At 31.1% G+C, this 22,515-nt stretch overlaps 1 protein-coding gene across 1 annotated transcript; it reads left to right on the forward strand.

Annotated features, from left to right (window-relative positions):
* The first annotated feature begins 19,576 nt into the window (after window positions 1–19,576).
* Window positions 19,577–22,347, forward strand: LOC111399252 (probable xyloglucan endotransglucosylase/hydrolase protein 28). Its single transcript, XM_023026520.1, has 4 exons — window positions 19,577–19,975; window positions 20,083–20,183; window positions 20,478–20,686; window positions 21,648–22,347. The coding sequence occupies exons 1-4, from the start codon at window positions 19,798–19,800 to the stop codon at window positions 22,141–22,143; spliced, it is 984 nt and encodes a 327-aa protein (XP_022882288.1). The 5' UTR covers window positions 19,577–19,797; the 3' UTR covers window positions 22,144–22,347.
* Window positions 22,348–22,515: the final 168 nt, after the last annotated feature.

The following is a 22,515-nucleotide window of genomic DNA, read 5'->3' on the forward strand; positions in this document are numbered from 1 at the left end:
ACAGTACTGCAGATGTCTATTTTAAATTCGAATAATAACCAGTCTTTAATAATAACCTAAAAGTCTTTATAACCTCAACTTTAGCTAATTTGTCATCGTCACATATAGATGAATTTTTTAGCATCAATTGGCTTTAGGTTGTTTAGGCAACCCCGCATAGACACGCTTATTTAAATCGTGGCACCGAAATTTATCCACAAAGTGTATCTAGGTATTGAAATTAACATCAAAACAAACCAAAATGAAAAGTGTACTTGATTTTACACGCCAAGCGTGATGTTTAGTACAATCTCTTTTCACATGCCCCAAATTTTCACAAAAGTGATAGATGATTTATCATTTTCAGGCTTTTGTTATTTCTTTTGAACCGGATTTAATGCAACTTTCTTATTCTTAGAGGTATTTGCCAAGTGAGTACTTCTAGTTCTCTCTTGCTTTAGACTTTCTTCTTCTTGCATACAATATGAAATGAGTTCATTAAGAGTTCACTTCCCTTTTTGATAGCTGTAACTGACCTTGAATCAATCAAATTGTGCAGGAAGAGAAATCAAAATCGTATACACGAAAAAGTCATCAGATATCTCAAACTTTAATATTGTTACTTTTAAAGCAATATGAGATACATCCATGATGTACTTCCATATATTTTCGTTAGCCTTATACTTTAGTGAAACCAAGTTTGTCAGAAGCGTACTAGTTTCAACCTTATTGTTTTTAGAAAGCGTTTTGGAATATTTTTTAAGAAATTTCTTGGCAGTTACCTTATTGGACATAGCACCCTTGAATGTTGCTAAAATTTTACACTTTACGATCATAAGACTTATGTAGTTTGAACGATCCCACTTATTTAGCTCCCGTTTTATTAGCGGAACTCTTATCTATAAGAGTGATGCATTGTTCAATCCTTAATGCAAGATCTAGATCCATGCCCCCAAGAATGATACAAAAGTTTTCTTACCAGCCATTTAAATTTAGTTCAAGCATAGGATTTGAATTGATGTTGATAGATACTGCAGAAGTAGATGAATTAACCGAATAGAAAACATAAACCTAAATAACATGTTCACATGGAAATTCGTATTGGACAATCAATGATTTCAAATAATGGTGGGCCCATCACAAGAGACCAAGCACAACATTTATTTTAATCTTTGGACAAAAATATCAACTTGTAAGTGATACTCTTAGTGTAGTAATCAAATATTTACCGGCTCAATGTTCACATAATGGAAAGCTTACAATTGTTACATATTTATTTACCACAGGTGTGCAAATAATTTGGCCAAATACTGACATTCCTTTGGACGGTGAATATTCAAATGAATTACATGCACATAACATTCTTAATATTCTAAATAAATTAATTTAGGCTAGAAATGTTAATTTGGTAATATGTTGTTTCAACTAATCTATTTTAGAATTAGTAATCCGAAATAAATACTAAGTACCAAGATTTGAAATTGATTGCTTCTTTTATATTTATATTTATATTTATATTTTTTTTCTCTTTTGTAGCCAAAAGGGAGAAAAAAATATACGTGAAACCATTTTGGGTGTTGCAGCGCTATGGTGCAGTTTGAGCGCACTGGTCACTAGTAGCACTACCTTACAACTATCATTTTGAATCAGAATTTTTAGAAAAAAAATCCCAATAACCTAAATTTTTGAATTTTAGGGTTAAAATTCGCATCCTAAATTGGAAAATCCAAATTATTTTTATAAAGTGAAGAAAATAGAAGAGAACAGAGAGAGGTCAATAGACTTTTGTTTGTTTTATTATGAACCAAAGCTATGTATTTATAGGGCAGAATCAGAGATACAACAATAATTATTTCTAGGACTGCAGAGGTATAGTTGTCATTCACCTCTAAATCCTAATAAACTTTTCTTTTACAACACTCCCCCTTGAATGACACATTACAAAATATCTGTCTCGTTAAAATCTTGTTTGATAAAAATTCAATGGAAAAAAAATCAAAACGATGGAAAAATAGCACAGTTATTTTGGAGTACTAAAAATAAATGCTGCCTCATTAAAACCTTATTAGGAAAATTCAGTGGGACAAAACTTAAGTGAAGGAAAAAGAGTACAGCTACTCCCCCTAATGTTGATCACTAAAAATCTTTGAGACGACGCATTTCAATTTTTTGAACTAATTTCTTGAATGTAGATGTTGGAGTGCTTTTGTGAATAAATCAGCCACATTGTCATTTGACCGAATTTGTTGGATATCGATGTCGTCATTCTTTTGAAACTCATGTGTATAAAAGAATTTTGGAGAAATATGTTTCATTCTGTCACCTTTGATATAGTCTCCTCTGAGTTGTGCAATACAAGTCTCATTATCTTCATACAAAATTATTGGACTATCCTTTATTGAAGTTAAGCCGTATAATGCTTGGATATGATGAATCATGTTTCTCAACCACACACATTCTCGGCCTGCTTCATGAATTGAAATAATTTCAAAATGATTTGAGGATATAGCTGTCAATGATTGCTTCGCAGATCTCCATGATATAGCTGTTCCTCCACATATAAATACATAACATGTTTGTGATTTAACTTTATATGGATCAGATAGATAACCTGCATCTGTATATTCCATTAAATTAGATGCCAACTTTTGAGAATAAAATAATCTCAAATCAATGGTACCATTGAAATAACAAAAAATATGTTAAACACCATTCCAATGCCTTCAAGTTGGTGTAGAACTATATCTTGCAAGGAGATTTACAGAAAACGTTATGTCGGGTCGAGTGTAATTTGCAAGATAAGTTAATACTCCAATTGCACTAAGATATAGTATTTCAGAACCAATAACCTTTTCTCTATATTCAAGTGGACGAAATGAATTTTTTTGGTTGTTCAAGTGATTGAACAACCATAGGTATTGCCAATGGATGTGCATTATCCATATAAAAACGTTTTAAAACTTTTTCTGCATACGTAGATTGGTGAACAAATAATCCATTTGCGAAATGTTCTATCTGCAATCCAAGACAAATTTTAGTTTTTCTCAAATCCTTTATCTCAAATTTATTTTTCAAATAATCAGCAGTTTTGTTGAGCTCTTCAGAAGTTCCAATTAAATTTAAATTATCAACATAAACTGCCACAATTGTAAATCCACTATTTTTTTTCTTTATGAAAACACATGGGCAGACATATTCATGTTTATAACCCTCATTCAACAAATATTCGTTAAGGAGATTATACCACATACGTCCAGATTGTTTTAATCTATATATTGATCTTTGCAATTTAATTGAGAACAACGTTTTCAGGCATGTATCGTTTGTTCCTGGCACATTGAGTCTTTCAGGGACTTTCATATATATGTCACTATCAAGTGAACTATACAAATTTACAGTTATTACATCTATAAGGCCATATCAAGCTTTTGTGATGCAGCCAAACTAATTAAGATTCTAAAAGTGATGGTGTCTATTGCGGGAGAATATGTTTCCTAATAATCAATTCCTGGTCTTTGTGAGAAACCTTGAACTACTAGTCGGGTTTTGTACCTTATGATTTCATTATTTTCATTCCTCTTCCATACAAAAATATATTTGTATCCAACAGGGATTACATTTTCAGGTGTTCGAACTACATGTCCAAACACTTTTCGTTTCTCCAAAGAATTCAATTTTGTCTGTATGGCTTCTTTCCATTTTCGCCAATCATTTCTATTTTGACAGTCTTTAATTGACTGTGGTTCAGGATCCTCATTTTGTATAATATCAAGAGTCATATTAAAAGTGAAAAATACTGTCTATAACAACATTATTCTGTTCCCATAATTTATGAGATAACATATAATTTTTTGAAATCTCATTATTTTCGGAGACTAGTGGTTCATCAGGAACTGTATCTTCAATATTTGATTGATCAATCTTCTCTAATGTTATTTTTTCTGAAGTTTTTTATTTGTTTTTCTCATGTACCTTTCTTTTTCAAGGTACAGAGTCTTTTGAACCAATTGGTCGACCACGCTTTTGACATATTTGAGATTTATTTGCTACGGTAGATTGTCCTACAAGGAATCAATTTTTGCTAGAATATTTTCTATTGGAACATATGACTTTGTCACTTATTTCTATGAATTCTTTTCAAAAAAGTTGGAGATTCAGTATTGATCTTTGTAGTTGAAAGTTTAATGACTAACTTGCCTTGTGAACAAGCTATACATAGATAATCATTAGATAAAAGAATCTTCTGGTTATTTAAAAGATGTCCATGTGAATTATTTATTATTCGACGCATCATTATAACTCCTACATGTCCAAGTCGATCATGCCAAATAATAAAGCTTTTTGGGTCAACAAACTTCTTGTTCGTGACATTATTTGATTCAACTATTTTTATAAATGTGTAATACATGCTAGATGGGAGTACATGAAATTTTTCTTTTATGTGCTTCTAATCAAATACAAAAGAGGTTATGCAAAGATATTCAGTATTATTTTCTTGCATCGTCTCAATATGATATCCATTGCAACGGATATCTTTAAAACTAAGCAAAAATTATTATTTTTTTATTTGCTAGAATAAAGTGAATCGTCAATATATAATTTTGTATTATTTGGTAAAATAATATAAGTTTTTTCGGAGCCTTCAATGATATTTGATGCACCTAATATTGTATTGACATTATTTTCTTTCAATGTGAAGTCCAAAAAATATTTTTTATCGTGAAGAATAATATGTGTAGTTGCACTATCAATCAAGCATGTGTCTTGACAATCCATCATGAATCTATCAATATAACAAAATAGATATATTTAAAAAAAACTTGAATTTAAATTTAAAATGATAAACATAATTAATACTGTGAAATTAACGATGCATAATAAAGTTCAAAATTTTTGCGAAAAGTAAAAACATATTTCAAATTAAATTTCTAAAATAAAGGGAAATACTAAAAATATAAAAAAATAAACTAATATATATCTTTTATCACACCACCCCCAATCAAATAATCAATATTTCCATTTGGATCAGCAAAGAAATCGAAGACATCCAAATGAGTCACATCAATTGGACCATCATAGTCAGCAAAATTTGTCTTCACTTTTCCCTTTCCCTTGATTGATTTTTGGTAAAGATCCACAATGTGTTTTGCTGTACGACATGTACGTGTCCAATGTCATTTCATTCCACATCTAAAGTAACTTTCTTTATATACCTTTTTGGATATGCTACTTTCGTTTGCTTTGTTCATTTTCAAATCGTTGCCTTGTTGTTGATAACTTTGTTGATTATTTCGTATATGGTTTACTCCGTTTACATGTCTGCGTACACATCCAAATCCATGTCCATGTCCACATCCACGTCCACGTCCACGTGCTTGTCTTGATATTGCATTTGCTTCAAACAATACAGTACCATTTGCTTCAGGCAGTGGTACAGAACCAGTTGGACACAACCCATAATTTTTATTGGCAGCTCATTATTTTATTCAGCAACAACTAGGCAAGATATAAGTTGAGTATTTTTTGAAACTACGCTCATGATATATGCTGCTGCAGGAGCACATTCGAGGCGTGAAAGGTGGAAAAAGTTTTCTTCAACATGTCTTCATCAATGATTTTTTTTCTCCACACAATGTCAATTTTCAACATATTTTGAACAATTCAGAATTGTACTCACTAACAGTATTGAAGTCATGAATGTGCATCCACTCATAGCAAGCTTTAGGAAGGACTATAGTCCTTTGATGATCAAATCTTTCAGTTAATTTTTTCCAAAGAACCTGTGGATATTTTTCGGTGAGATATTCAATTTTCAGTCCATCGTGAAGATGATGACGAAGGAAAATGAGTGCTTTTGCATGATCCTGTAGGGATTCTTTGTTTCCTTCTTTTATTGTCTCTTCCAAACCTTTTGAGACAAGATGGATGTCAGCATCAAGTACCCATGATAAATAGTTTTTGTCAGAGATGTCAAGTGCAGCAAACTCAAGTTTTGTGATGCTTGCTATTTGATTAATTACAAAATAAAGAAGAGAAAATACAATTAGTTTCGAAGAATATGATTAGAGATCACATAATAGTTAGTCATGACATAAGTTATGTGTTTTCATTCAGGAATAAACACTAAAATAATATATTTTTCGAAACATGTGCTACTTCAGGAGCACATTGTATTTCACTATTACTTCTTCAAGAACAATATATCAATATTCATCTAGAATATTGAAAATTATAATTTATACTCTTCAGAAACAAGTAATATATTCGTCACCAATATTAATTATAATATTGTGTTACTTCAGGAGCATCAACAAACTATATATAATAGATAGATTTTAAATTAATATGCTTCTAGAATATTAATTATAATGTTGTCCTATTTTAGGAGCAACAACATGATAAATTATTAAGTTAAAGTTTATATAAGAACATCTAAAATATTTAATTACCATATAGACATTGTATGAATTTACATACAAGAATTAATCACAAAAAATGTATAAGTAAAAAAAAAAAAAACTCCAAGCATGAACGTGAAAAGAATATTTAATTACCATATAAACAGGATATGATGTAAAAATTAATTACCAAATAGATAATATATGAATTTATATTTTAAAATTGATTACCAAACATGTATTAGGAAAAAGAATTTCCAAACATAGAAGTTAACAAAATTGGCTAAATCACTTATTGGCTAAATTTTTTACCAACATGCAAAAGATACTAAACATGCATGTGAATTTCACATATCTAGAAATTAAAAATAGAACTAATATGTAACCGATTCAAAAGACAGAATTAATACTGAAGAATACGTGAAAAAATGATCGTGTATGAATAAAAAAAGTGAATTAATATGTGTTCAGATTACACATACAAACGTGAATTATGATTAATATGCATGCCAATGAAAAGTAGAGAAAAAGAAGCAACCTCATTATGATGCATATGTATATTGAAATAGTTCACATGCTATCAAATTAATTTTGATACACTGATAAATATTCATACCTATAAAAATTATTACCTTTACTAAACTTTGAAAACTTAAGTTATCGTGCTGATAACGTGTTATAAAAGAGAAAAGAACAGAGAGAGGTCAATAAACTTGTGTGTATTGTATTATGAACCAAAGCCCTGTATTTATAGGGCAGAATCATGGATACAACAGTAATTATTTCTAAGGTTGCAGAAGTATAATTGTCATTCACCTCTAAACCCGAATAAACTTTCTTTTTACAATAATTGTGACTTTCAACCTAAAACTATTTCTTGAAAAATTATGAATTTCAGAATTTATGGCTAAAATTCATATTCTAAATTAAAAGTTTCCAAAACTCAATACATGAATTTCAACCATAAAATTCATCATTTAATCCCAATGGTTTAACATTGAAGTCTGCTCTGATACCACTTGTTGAAACTTGATGAAAGTTTAAAATTTATAAAATTTAAAACTTTAGACCTCGAAAACCTGAATTCCTTTATTGTCAAGATTTTCCATGTCAAATCACTAAGAAAACTAACAATGCAGAGCACTTAATTCTGTGAGAATAATTCTTTATTACTGGATTTTAATTTCAAATCTTGAAATTTGAACTACAGTTTTTTCATCTTTGACTTCTTCACTTTTGATCTTGAATGTTGCCTCCTTTAATTCTTCAATTCTTGTTTTTGGTTTTGCTTCTTGATTCGTAGTCTTGATTCTTGATTGTGGGTATTGGATCTTCCTCTTCAATACGCTTTCTCTTATATATATATCTTGTGTTGGCGGGATGACATAAAAACTGAGAAGTTGTATATGCACTGGGGACAAGAATCTTATATGTAGTTTCCAAATGTATTTCATTCATTATGAAATATAATTCTAAAGGAATCTGATCTCTACACATATAATCCGGCTCACACTTTATATTCTGCATTTAGATGCCCTAAGCAGAACAATTTAATTATTTGTCAAATCACTTTAATTTTGAGCTTAATTTTAAGATAACCTTATCCATAAGTAATTATATATGTATGCTCATATGACAAATTAAAATTTTCCAACATGTACCGATCATCACGGCCTGTCCCATCCCATTAGCTACAATCCATGCTATAGATTATGGTTGGATGACGCTATGGTTGGAGAGTGATTCTGCGTATTTGGTGGCCACTCTGCATTCCAAGTCTCATAAGGTTCCATGGCTTTGAGTTTAGCATCCACTTTTGGACAGGTTTTTGCGCTTGCTTTCGCGGATGGATTTTGTTGTCACTCACATCTATTGAGAAGATAGTCGAGTGGCAAACTATTTGGTCTAGCGCTCTTAGTATTGTTGCCCCACATAGAAGTGGACTGCTCTTTGCTTATTTATTTATTTTTTTTTTATGATATTTGTAGCAGGTCTAATGAAACAGTCTGTTGATTTATTATGGATTTATTCTTGTTCTCTTATTTTGATTTAAATAATACTTCGAGACAGGAAGATGATGAATGCTATGGAGGTGGCAACATTATTGAAATAGAAAACAAAAATACATAAAAGGTGGGTAATAGCTGTAAATTCCATGAAATATGTAGATGAACGTGCCTTTTGACTTTAGACCAATTACCCAAAAATAAAAAAATTTCATAAACAAGAGGTTGCAAACAAGGACCAAGTCTGTTTTTCACTGTATCCCTATCTCATAAATATTCTCTCTACTACATTTGAAATGCTCGTGTCTATCTATAGCTATGAGTTGAAAAATACGATTTGAATGACCCAACAATGAATGTACCGGGCAGTAAGTAGGACCCAACAATTAATTTGTTTCAAGTCATCATCTTTTTGGGATTTCCAAAGTTATTAATAGAAATAGATTGCGAGGAATCCAAGAATTACAAATTAATCTACTTGAACCCAGACACATTTTCGATGCCACGAAGCTCGACCAATGAGCTATTACGCTTTCTTCAACGGATGGCTGGCTCCTTTCAAGTCCACCTCTTGATTGTCGCCCTCGAACACTTTTTACTATTTTTCACTTTCAATTTATGCGACGATTGTCCCACTAATTATCATTTCTCTATAATAAGTAAAATAAGCTTTATGATTAACAACTTATTAAAAGCAACAGTGTGTCTTTTTTTTTCTTTTAAATGAAATGGCAATATTCAAAGCTTAAAATAAAATAACAAGTAATATTTACTGAAAAAAACTATTTTTTTGAAAAATGACTCGAGTGTTTATATAAACATGAGCCAAAGATAAGCTCAATTTATTTTTTATTCACACGTTTGAAGAAATGTACAAATACTATCAATTATCTATAATTTATTTATAATTTAAATTGTCTATAAACACTCTTCAAATATATTCCTTATAGGAAACTTCAAACTATACCGTGTCACTGTGGTTGAGAGCCTAGGGTTCACATGTCTCCAATCTGATTTGATGCCTTAAAATCACGTGTTCTCATTACAAGCTGATTGTATTATTCATATCAAGTTGGTTCTAGCTGACTGTATTTTCCTTTACTACTCTTACACAATAAGGAATAACTTGACTTGAGCAATGTGAGAAAAGAAAAAGAAATTCAACATTTTTCGATAATAATCTATCAAAATAATAAAATGTACAGTCGTAAATAAAAAAATAAAATAAAATGGAAATATATAAGAGAAATTTTGAAATGCATAATAGAGAATTTACTTTTGTAAATGACATAAATATCACAATGTGAAAGGTGAAAATTAACTGATTAGGATCCATTTGGTATGTATTTTAGTTTTCAGTTTTGAGTTCGTTTTCAGTTTTCTGTTTTGAGTGTTTGTTATAAGATTGCTGAATACATATTTGATTTGTCATTTTATAAAATTGTTTCTCAAAATAAAAAACTGAAACACATTAACTGCAATGTCAACTTTTGACAAAATAGAAGAACACATTTTCGTCAATTAAGACATTTTAGATTATAGATTAAAGTTGGTTGCATCGAATCCTATGAATCTTTCGTGAGTGAAAGCAAAAATAAAATCATCATTTACAACATATATCAAATGCTACCAAAAAGTTTTAGGCGACAGAGCATTATCTTGTCCCAAGAGCATGCTTAACCATGTTTAAAAGGAAGAACTTTTCTATGGCAGTTTACTTTCCATCAAGACAATACTGATTTTTACATCATAAGTTATTCAAAAGCTATAGAACTTTGAGTACAACCAAGATGGTAGAGATTGAGTTATATACTTTCCTCGTCTTGTCTAAAACTTCTTTAAAACGAGCTTGAGAACTGAAACAATTAAATGAAGATATTGTACGAAGATAGAGCCACGATGATGCCAACTGTCAAATTATGGAATATCAATTAGGGATAAGAAGTAGAGAGAGTTGCTCGTCCCATTCGAGAGTCGAGCTTTGAGTATAACCTGAACAACAACAAAATTCGTGCAAACCACTCATCGACTCTCACGGATTAATTTGAAAGCCGTTCTTATTTTGACTCACAAACTGGTGAAAATACAATTTTTTGGCCAAAAAAAAATTTATAGAGTTGTGAGTTCATGGGACAAATGGAGCCCAACTTCTTTAAATCAAATCGGCTTGTGTGGTAGGTCGAACCAAATGACTCAACTCAACTCATCTAACACGTCTAATATCAATAGATAAAGTGGGTCCCAAGCGATAAGGTCGTGCCTTTGGTGGGGTTTTGCCATCATGTGCAAAAGATTACCTCAATTCGTCGCACATACACCCTAACGTTGCCATCCTGTTCGGCGCTCAAATGCACGAGGGACCAACCAAATATCATCCGACACGTGTCATTGAAAAATGCTGGAATTGATTTCAAACAAAAAATCCCAAAGGCCCAAGGCCCATCGAAAAAACACTTTATTCTTTTTGTGATTAGCCAAAATGCCCATGACAGCTTGCCCATTATTACAATTTTGTGAGCATTCGATTCTTCCCAAAGTGGTGGGGTTTTGTTTGGCGCCTCTTATTAATAATCACTTATCAAAGATATTGGTATTATTTCATTGGGTGGATGGCAAGTAGAGTTAGTTATCAAAAACATTTTATGCCATTGCTTAGACAATTACCTAAATATCATGTGATGTAACATGTAGTGTGTGGATTAAGGATTAAGACTACTTTTTCACATAATCTAAATGCAATATGCCTTGTCTCATGTCGACTTCCCCGTGAAGAAAGTTTGTGTTGACTTTTTTAATATGATTAGTCTTCTAGATAAGGTAGGGATAGAGTAGAAATTTAAAATAAGTAAATAAATAAATAAAATTGATGACGAATATGAATCGATAGTGAAGTTGTTTCAATTTTCGATGAAGGGAGCAATTTCGATTATCGTACTACGGTTTGAAAAATTTTAGGGCGGTTTTCATGCATGAAGATGCCGGGTGTATTAAATTAGTGCTCTGGCTTTTAGTTGATCTAAGATGAAACTTTTATTACTAAACTTGTACACCACGGTGATTTTTTTGAAGCAGCTCCCTATTGAGAGAAATTTCAAGTGGAAAAATTGGTAGATGATACTTCAACAGCACCATTATGAAATATGGGATTAGGATATAGCAAGTCGATGGTGATGCAAAATGAAAATAATTATTTGTTTTGAAAGCCCACATTGAGGACATTTGTTATAAACGAAAATTATTATAACCCGCATGGATGTCACACCAGCCTCAAAAAGGGGTTCATTGCGTATCTGCGTGTCATGAAATGAATTTTTATGTTTTGATCGTTAAGGACTATATTAATAAAAGAACATTTAGATCATCGAGCTTCCTTGAGGAAAAGAATATACAGGAACCTAACACACGACAAGGAACATGATTAGAGTTATCAGATAGCCTCGAACATGAACGAGACACATTTCAATGCGAATCTTGACAAAATATATTTTGGTGTTAGTGCACTATGCATTTGCATGCAAATGATTGGTTACCAGAAAGCAAAACGTTTATGAGCTTTGAAAATAAAAAATTTAATCATGAATTCCAACAAAATAATGAAATTGAAATGTCTCTAAAAAAAATCCTCATCTCCATCTTGAGTGCCAAAGAATTGGATTTCGAATTATAAAAAATAAAAAATAGAAAATCAAGAGGAAAAAATTCTTGAGAAATAGATAGAGAAAATACACCATCGGGTTTAAAAAGTTAAATCCATTTTTTGAGGTTGTTCCTAAGTTTTATGAATTTATGAATTATTGCTAGGATTTATGCTCTCTCTTTTTTAATAAAATATTATATTGCTGTTTAAATTAACCCACCTTTTAAGAAACTATGCCCCAGTTTAATTTAATTAAAATGACATTTTTAGTAAAAATTGTCAAAATTTAGTGGCTTTATGAAATGTATACCTAAAAAAATTGAGAAAAAATAACAAGACAATGAGATGACATTTTAGTGCAATAATATACTACATTTTTCCATAAACGATGTATTGGGTTGGTTTGGGATATACGCACAGTATCAAAGGCAGAGGTGACTATTGGGATCGATCCCCATGTTCCCTAGGAAACTACAATCCCCAACACCCCCACGCCCCCCGAAAACACCCAAAAAGGAGGGGGGGGGGGGGGCAAAAAAAGGAAATTTTTCCAAAAAATGGGTTACTCTAAAAATGTGCACTCCTACCTGTTAAAAGGGTTCAAATTTACACTCTGACGTATGTAATGTTCAAGTAACATCTAATCATTGGAGGGTGGAAAAATAATTTTTTCATTAATCAACAAAAAAAAAAATCACTTGAATATTATATACATCAGTTCGTAAACACTTATCTACAGGTAGAACAATCCATGATAAAATGCGCTCCATGACCGTTGAGACTAGCGCACCGAATCTTCCCATTTTAACATTTTTTTAAACCCAGAAGCAGACTGACACGACGCACTCGTTAAAGTAATTAATCGAATTAAATTGACTGAAACGGTGCGAGGGTCCACGTTTCACCGAGAGTGAAAACGTGTGACGCCATACTCGCAGCTTGTTTGTCACGTGACCGAATGCTTTTTGACCGCAAAATTGACGCCGTTAACTTTGCAGTTAAAGTCCCTTAGATTTCGGTCTATTACGCGTGGGACCCTCTAACCAACGGCTAGTTCGGTGACACAAAAGGAATTTGCCACGTCATCATACAACGAGGTGCCCAAGTTTCATAGCATTGATTGATTTATTAATGCTTCAATTGCTAAAGTCGTTAGATGGGCCCACGCGGAAATTGTGTACACTTCTTAAAGCGTCTTCGAGGCTCTTTCTCTTTTCATAGAATTCATACAGAACTCACACAGTCGAGGGTTGGGCGATTTTTTGGGCATTTTTTTATCAACACATAGGGCCCATTCATGTGAGTTTTCTGGATGAATTTTGTGACACTGTATTCTGTACAAAGAGATTTAGCCTTTTTTTCAAGAGAGATGCTACATTTTTCAGAAAAATGGATGACATGGTGGTTGACAAATTCTCACAATTGGGGGGTCCAACTTTTTTTTTCAAAATATTTTATTCAGCGGGTCCCACAAACAATGTGACTATCTGTCAAAAGGCATGTCAACTATTTTTCTGTACAAATAATTTTTCTCCTTTTTTAATGGATTACGCTATTCGTACATTGTTATTTATAGATTAATGTAAAGAATGATAATATGAAACAGAGAGAGAAAAAGAGTCAGCAAAAAATCCGTTAATACAATTCATATCATTTACATCATTTCATACAAATAGCATTATCCAAGCGTTGTTTGATTCTCATTTTTTTCAAAATGTATTTTTTCTATCTTCTTTTCAGTCATATATTTTTCATTAAAATAACATTACACGTAAATCAATTTTTTTCCTTATCTTTCAATTATACATCAATCTACTATTCTAAAATTCATTTTTTATAGGGCTCAAACACCTTTCATTTCTATTTGTATCGGTCAAAAATGCAAAAACCGGTCCCTTCAAATATCTTTTTCTCTTTTCTAAAACAATTTTTATATATGCTACAAAAAAGCCTCTCTTTGATTTGGTCAACAATGCAACAACCGGTCCCTTCAAATATCTTTTTCCCTTTTTCTAAAACAATTTTTGTATACACATACAAAAAAGCCCCTCTTTGATCTCGATAAAAATTAAATTTTTAATAGATTTTAATAAAAATTGATAAAATATGTGGCTGAAAAGTTGATAAACATATTGTATTTCATTGAATGTGTAATTGAAAATAAATTTTTAAAAGGACCAAAAAGTGGCTAAATGTTCAATCATTTTCTATAAAATCTGATGCTAAATTGGTTCACACGATAAATCAATGAGGCCTCGGTGCGTTGTTTTACAAGGTAAATTAGGGCTACGTTCCTCTCCTTCTACAAAGCGTGATTATGGATTCTCTAACCTTCGTGAACTTATTTAAATATGTAAGTTTAAGTTCAAGGCATGATAAAAAAACATCAACATGGATGCTAAAATTGCACACGTCTTTCAGATAACTTTGAAATTGGAGTACAAAACCATCGGACCAGCTTAAGAATTGACTCTAATTTAATTAGAAGTAGTGTTTGATTTTAACATCCATATCGAAAGGTCAAGTCGCATGAGAACCCAAAATCTCATATTGAGAAGCACGATCCTAATTCTGCTTATTTATCAAAGACACGAGTCTCTGATAAAGTTGCAAGATCATATAGTTGGGTTAACATTTGTGCCACAAATAAAAAGTTAAGAAAATTGGTGACTTGAAGAACGATAATCCTATGTATAAAAATCCTAAAGTGAAGAAATTTTTTTTATTGAATAAATTTTGACATGCACAAAAGCCACTTCTTGATTTCATACTACGTTATAGCTCTCCACTTGCAAGATTAATAATGTTAATATTATTTAAATCCCATGTTAGTGTCTAGTACATCAATCCATTTGAATATATATATATATATATATATATATATATATATATATATATTATATAAATACAAATATTATAGAAAAAACGATTACAATTTTTTCAATTAATAATATTTCTTTAACTCATTCACGGGTTATTGCTTTAATTGCAAATTAATAAATATTTTTTACTATAAAATAAATAATTATATTTAATCATTGGTGATGATCAATGACAATTTAGGCGACAATTGATTCAGTCTCCTAAATCATCATTCATGCAGTCAACTCACTGTCACTTAAATTGATAATAATCAATATTTGTGATAAATAGAGTTCGCCTAGCAAATTATGTTCTTTTTGATTTATTTCTCCATCTTTTAACACTATGAGTTATGTAAGAAATTTTTGTTTATTGAAGATCGATAAATAATGCTCTAGCATTTAATCATTCTATCCTCGAGTCATGTTATGTTTCATTTATTTAAATATATTTGTTCTTTATTATATTCATTCTAACATGATCATACAAGAATTTTACCATTTAAAAAAAAATTTGTTTTAATAAATTAATCATTAAAATGAAAAACTTGTTAGTCAAAAGAATTAATTATAAGAGTGATGGATAATTAATGATATCTAGGTGGATTGAATAAAACCTCTCAAGCAAGCATTGAATGTGATTAGGGTGGCAACTAATTAATAATAATACTTAAGAGTGTCCAATTGGATTAGCACCCCCAGCTGTCAACTTGAATGAATTGAATTGTTTGCCTAAAAAATGTAATTATGACAAGTGGTAATTTTTTATTTATTTTTTTCTTTCACGTAAATGAGACATTCTCCCAGCCAATAAGAAAAAAAGAGAGTACATTTGTTAGAATAAAGCACATGAAATGAGCATTCTTGTACTTAACATTAATTCTTAGTGGCATTTGAGTCATAAATAATACTTGTACAGAGGACATGTACAAGCGGTTTTACATGCTCTGAGATGGCAGTATCTAATCAACGGTTTTAACTATATTTTTGTGCAAAATTCAATAAAATATTGTCACGTGACAATCTACAAACTCATCTGTACATTTTTCCGTACATGTAGCATTGCTCTATTTGAGTATTTCAATATTCTACTTATGTGGCATTTTGGTTTTTAAGATGGATAGTTAACTTTGTGAAGCTTCTTTTGGATGAGAAGATACCTTTTTTGAGATGGACAAACTCGTTTGCAATAAATCAACGTGTGACAAGATAAACGAATTAGGCAAATTTATATACAATTTACACCGTTTTCACTTTGGTTGAGAGTTCATGTGATTCTTGAATGAAATGTGTTATGCCCATATGTGAACGTATTTATGATATCAACGTCTTAAATTCTCAAAAATTCTCAATTCTATCATTTTTTTTCATTTTTTGGAAAATATAGTGGAAACACTCCGAAGTTCACACTAATTTACAAATAAATAAAGTTCATGTAGGATAAAATTTTGGCCTCTTCTTGATATTTGTTACAAAGACGATTATTTTATACTAGAGATAATAATTCACAATACGAGATTAAAAATTTAATTCAAACACTTTGAAAATCAAGCAAATTCTCATAGAAACTTGTGGAAAAGCCTAACAAAAATCCAAGACTATGATTACTCAGGACTTGTTCGTTAGTGATTATGAAAATTGATTTTTTGACCGTTAGAGAGAAAAGTGGGTTTCACTTGTGAGTGAAGAAGTCAAAAATGAAGGTTGGAATAGTGAAATAAAGATTAAAAATTTGATTTTTTTGGGTGAAAAATTATTACCAAACGGAGACTTATTGTAGCACCTATGGTGAAATATTAATTTAATAATACACAACTGTCATAAAAGTATTTGCTAATTGTTTATTGTCTATATGCCACCATTAACGTCGCCATGCTACCGCTGTCTAATTTTGTGTTGAGGCATTATCTTCGTCCATAGGATTCAAATGACCCAATTTTTGTGGGGTATCAAGAGAAAGTCACGAGGTTCAATATGATTCATCATATCATAGTAATTCTTATTTAACTTCTTAGTTAATTATTAATAAAATTGAAAGTATAATATTGTCAACTAGAAAGGGTCCGTCCGTGAAGATTTTGGGATCGGTGCCTCTTAAGAAAGAAAGACATACATGAATATGAATACGCAATTGATCTAGACTAAAAGAATTTCAAGCAAACATATTAAAGGAGGGAGAAGAAACTAAAATCAATATGGTAGGTTGTGATTATGAAGAGTAATGCTGATCTGTCAGGGTGAATTTTACTAAACCTTGTACAGGCTTCTCACAATGAGGTGTTCCCAGATCGAACCCACATGTAATGAAAAATTGTAAACAAACTGACCTCCCCTGCCTTTGTGTGAGGTCCTGTAAGACCTCTGGTAGAGGGGACCTAACAAGGTAGAACAATTCGATTATGAATGATCTAATAGATTATACGTTTCAGTAAATTTAACAACAACCTGAACGTAACTACAACAAAAACTTAAGCGTTCAATAAAAAATTGTTTGTTAATTCATCAAATGTGTGTGTTTCCATTCGCTATTCATGCACCCCATCAAATACAATAAGAGTGCTAATTAATAGACGGCTAAATTCAATTATCGCCGTGGAAGAATTCCATCACCTTACATTCTACACAAATTATGGTAAAATTCCATATGCGAATTTACATTGAGAGAGACACATTACCTACGAAAGCTAATTGTATAGATATACAGGACTCCCCACCCCCACCCCCCCTCCCTTTTCCCTCTTTTCGAGATGGCCAGCTTGGGAATTGTCTTTATTTCGTGGTTCGTCAAATTTTTTGCTATTTATGGGGGAAAGGTACTCTTAACATTGAATAATTGAAGGAAATATTGAGAATATGAATATTATGTAGGTAGACAATAGTACGTATTGGTCTATTTTTTATCCACGGAAAAGGTCACAATTCTAGTAATTGATTGGAAGACAATTATATACAAAGTAATTAGTACAAAACGTCTTTACCTTTTAATATTATTGTACAAAATGTCTCCACTTTTATATTTTTTTAGCATTTGCACTCCACTTTTCAAATTTCATTGCTTAAAATATCATTTTCGTCCAATTTCTCAATTAAAAAAATGTAAAATAACAAATATATCCTCATATTTAAATAAAACAAAAGAAAAATTAAAGATCAAAATGCAATTATACTCCCAAACTTTTTAAAAAAATATATAAGTAAGTTCAAATAAATTATTAAAAAGTTAAATAGCACAAAACGTCTCTAACTTTCAATTTTATTGTACAAAACATCATACCTTTTATTTTTTGACATTTTCTCCCTTATTTTCACATTTCATTGCAGAAATCATCATTTTCATCCCCCCTTTTTTTTTTATTAAAAACTATAAAATGATAAATATACTCTTCTATTTAAATAAAACAAAAATAAAGAACAATTTGTAACTATATTCTCAATTTTTTTTAAAAAAAATACAAATAAATAATTATAAGACGTTTTGTGCTAATTATCTTTTAATAATTTATTTTGACTTATACACAATTTTTGATAAAGTTTGAGAGTATAGTTACAATTTGTTTTTTAATTTTTCTTTTCTTTTTGTTTTATTTAAATATAAGGATATATTTTTTATTTTACATTTTTTTATTGAGAAATTTGATGCAAATTACATTTTCCATAATGAAATGTGAAAATAGGGGTGGAAATTCAAAAAAAATAAAAACTGTGGACATTTTTCACAATAACATTAAAAAGTAAGGACGTTTGATGCTGATTACCACTATATACAATAATAACATATATGGGCGGCCACTAGTTTATTTTTTATTTGTTTAAGAAGTTTACAAGAGCATATCAAACATTACAAATAATATCAAAAATTTGTACTAATTGGAAATAGATTCTTAAGACCTAATTGAAATGACTTTTGAAAAGTTAAAAAGAAATTTTTAGATTCAAAAGTCTCTTATGAATCGTTTAATTAGTTTTATAAAAGTGATACTTCTCGCTCTTATTTGATAGAGATTAAAATTTAAGTCAAAGTCAACAATTAATTTTAATTACATATTTAATTTGATCCATAACATTTCAATCATACATTTTATAATCTTTTATCAAAATTTACCAAAAATTTAATTTTCATTTCTACCAAACAAGGGCCTAGTTTAGAAGTGCTATTAGAGAAAATTGATATAACACGACTTTTTTTAAAAGATCTTTCAAAAGATAAAATCATTTTAGAAATTAGTTTTCAAATACTAATTAAAGTAATTTTTTAAGAAGCTCTTCAACACAAATAGTAGTGAAAATAGAAGTTTTGCCAAACAAGAATTAGTATGAAATTGTGTTAAAATTACTAGTTAAGCCACCCTTTGTTTACTATTAGTATGAGAATGAATTTTGAAATAGTGAATTTTTTGAAAACGTGTGATTAAAAATTAAGAAAAAATTTTGAATTTATGTGGAAAAAATTTTATTATAAAAATATGTAATTAAAAATGAATTTGAGAGAAAAAGAGTATTGAAATAATTGTAGACAAACATAATCTAAATCGAATAGTATCCAAAACTGGGAAAAAAATAAAAATAAAAATAAAAGAAAAACGAAAATAAATAAATAATTTGTGAATACATGTGTTGAAGAGAATAAATCTACTAGAACATCCACTCGGGGCCCACTCACCACCAATAAAATGAGCTCCACTTTCCCTTCATTTCTCATTAGCCTTTGAACGCACTTTCTCACAGGTCACACCCGTCGCTTTGGAGATTGAGACCTCTCTATTACACACTGACACACACTTTACTTCTATTGTTCTTAAAATAGGATTCTACTACATATTTACACAACACAGAAAACACTCGAAGAATCTGTACTTAAACAATCACTCACAAGAAGAAAAAAAAAAGCTCCATTTTTTTTTAATAAAAAAAAAGCAATGAATTCTTATCTGTGTATCTTGACGTTTGTATTTCATGTATTATTGGTTAGTGGGTCGTCAAGAAATCTTCCAATACTATCCTTTGATGAAGGGTACTCACACCTTTTTGGAAATGATAATCTTATGGTCCTCAAAGATGGAAAATCCGTTCACATCTCTTTGGATGAAAGAACAGGTCATTCTTATATATTTATTTTTGTTATTTTATATTTGTTTCTTGGATGTGATTTTTGTGGGTTTGTGTTATTGAATTTGTAATTGGGTATTGTTGGTTAAGTGCAGGTTCTGGATTTGTTTCACAAGACCTTTACCTTCATGGGTTTTTCAGTGCTTCTATTAAACTACCTGCAGATTACACTGCTGGTGTTGTCGTTGCATTTTATGTAAGTAAATCTTGATTTAATAATTCTATTTTTTATTCAGTCATTTCAATCAACTGTTCAATGAAACCCCGGAATTTTAGATCGCTTTGAAAATTCTGTTACTGAAAAACCCAAAAACAAAAATATGTAACTAGATTCTGGATGTTGTTAATTTTGATAAACATTACATGGGGTATTCTGAAATTCTCCATGACTCCATTACTGTGTTGATGTCTAATAAATTTGAAACAAAATCATGCTCAAATTCTGCTTAGTTATATGAACATGCTCAAATAATCTGCGTATGGACGACAGATGTCGAATGGGGACATATTCGAGAAGAACCATGACGAAATAGACTTTGAGTTCTTGGGAAACATCAGAGGAAAAAACTGGAGAATTCAGACAAATATTTATGGAAATGGAAGCACAAACGTTGGACGAGAAGAAAGATATGGCCTCTGGTTTGATCCCTCAGAGGATTTCCATCAATACAGTATCTTATGGACTGAGAATCAGATTGTGTAAGAAACCTTCAACACTACAGTGTCCTTTTCAATATTATTTATTTACTGTTTTTGGTCAAATAAATCTATCTGCATAAAAGTTTTGGTGAATCTGATTCTAGGGACTATTTGCATATACAGTTAGCAGTATCTGTTAAATTTTATCGTGCTTCTTTTACTGTTTTTGGAGTTTCTGTTTTTGATGCATCTGTTAATGGTCTCAACATGCTATCCTTTTCTTGAGAATACCATAAATTATTGTCTGCTATGTTCTTTCAGTCTCATCCCTGGACAGTTGATGTTTGGCAGACTATGCAATTTAACAACAATACTAGCATTTCGCGTTGAAGATTAGTTGAAAAATACTAACTTTAACTCGGAAAATATGTTTAAATATTTTTTGAATTGTTTTTTATAAAATGTTTTGAAAGAAATTATAATTTATCTTTTCAACTTATTTCTTAAAATCCACTGAATTTGAGTTTACTTCTGCTTGATCACAAATAGATGTGGAAAGCAGGCAATGTTGATCTTGGCAATAACTTAGCTCAAAGCAACATTATTTCTCGTCTGAATTGCCTTGAACATTGTCATTAAGATGAATCGTGATTATTAGATATATTGTCGGGTTTTTGACTTCTTGGGTTTGTATGTAAAGAAGAGGGACTTTCTTTCTATGATTATCGCCATTTTTTCCTCATCTAAATTGTCTTTACTCTTTACAACTGAAATGTGTTTGCTCAAGTATACCCACACGCGAGAGTGACGAGTCAGTGTGTTTGTAAAGGGTTTCATTTACGGCATCTGTTTGGGGACTTTTATATGGCTTTCTACAGTTCTCCTTTTCTTTTCTTTTCTTTTGATGGAAAAAACAAGAATAGTAGGTGGCAAGACCATGTTGTCAAATTGATATGAAAATACATGTTGTATCATCCGAATGTTGATTCTTTGGTTTTTGGTGTCTTATGCTTTCTTGCAGCTTTTACGTGGATAGGGTCCCCATAAGAGAAATCAAAAGGACACAAGAAATGGGTGGGGACTTCCCCTCTAAGCCAATGTCTTTGTATGCAACTATATGGGATGGCTCTGGTTGGGCCACAAATGGAGGCCGATACGGAGTCAATTACAAATATGCCCCTTATGTAGCTGGGTTTTCAGATTTCGTTCTCCATGGTTGTGCTGTCAATCCTCTTGATCAGTCCAAGTGCCAAGCTGCTCCAACATCCGATTCAGTCCCTAGTGGCATCGATGGTGAACAGCAAATGAAAATGGGCAATTTCCGTAAGAAGCACATGCAATACTCGTACTGCTATGACCGTACTCGTTACAAGGTTCCTCCATCCGAGTGTGTGATCAATGCCAAGGAAGCTGAACGACTTCGAGGTTTCGACCCAGTAACGTTTGGTGGGGTCCACCACCATGGCAAACGACGCCACAGGACCAGATCAACCCAGGCCAAGGCATCTTCCATTTGATGACTACACACGGCGTAACAATCACCTGGCATTGCTGTTTACTTTCCTTTGAAGTTTGTTCCTTTTTTTCTTCTTCTGCTGCTGTCAATAGATAAAAGAAGAGAGCTATAGATTCATCGAGGGTAACTGAAATATTTATATATATGTTTCATACTTATAGTCCCTCATGGTTTGAATAAATAAATATTTATATATTACATAGCATAAATTTGATGTTTGTTATTAATATATTTGAGTGGTGGGTTCCCGAGGTATTGGATCCCTCCAACCGCCGATGTGGTGTCAAGGGAAGGAATAACATTACTGAAATCAGTGTTTGGGTAAAACTTAAATTTTTAGTAAAATTCGTGGATCTAAATTTAAATTTTGCTC

Source organism: Olea europaea, chromosome 1 (assembly GCF_002742605.1).
Source record: "Olea europaea var. sylvestris chromosome 1, O_europaea_v1, whole genome shotgun sequence".
Classification (NCBI taxonomy): Eukaryota; Viridiplantae; Streptophyta; class Magnoliopsida; order Lamiales; family Oleaceae; genus Olea; species Olea europaea.

What these genes read in the sequence shown, in the direction of transcription:
- LOC111399252 (XM_023026520.1), top strand. Translation starts at nt 19,798, where the DNA reads ATGAATTCTTATCTGTGTATCTTGACGTTTGTATTTCATGTATTATTG. An exon ending in CTCTTTGGATGAAAGAACAG is followed by an intron (nt 19,976 to 20,082) that starts GTCATTCTTATA and finishes GGTTAAGTGCAG; the next exon opens with GTTCTGGATTTGTTTCACAA. An exon ending in TGGACTGAGAATCAGATTGT is followed by an intron (nt 20,687 to 21,647) that starts GTAAGAAACCTT and finishes GCTTTCTTGCAG; the next exon opens with CTTTTACGTGGATAGGGTCC.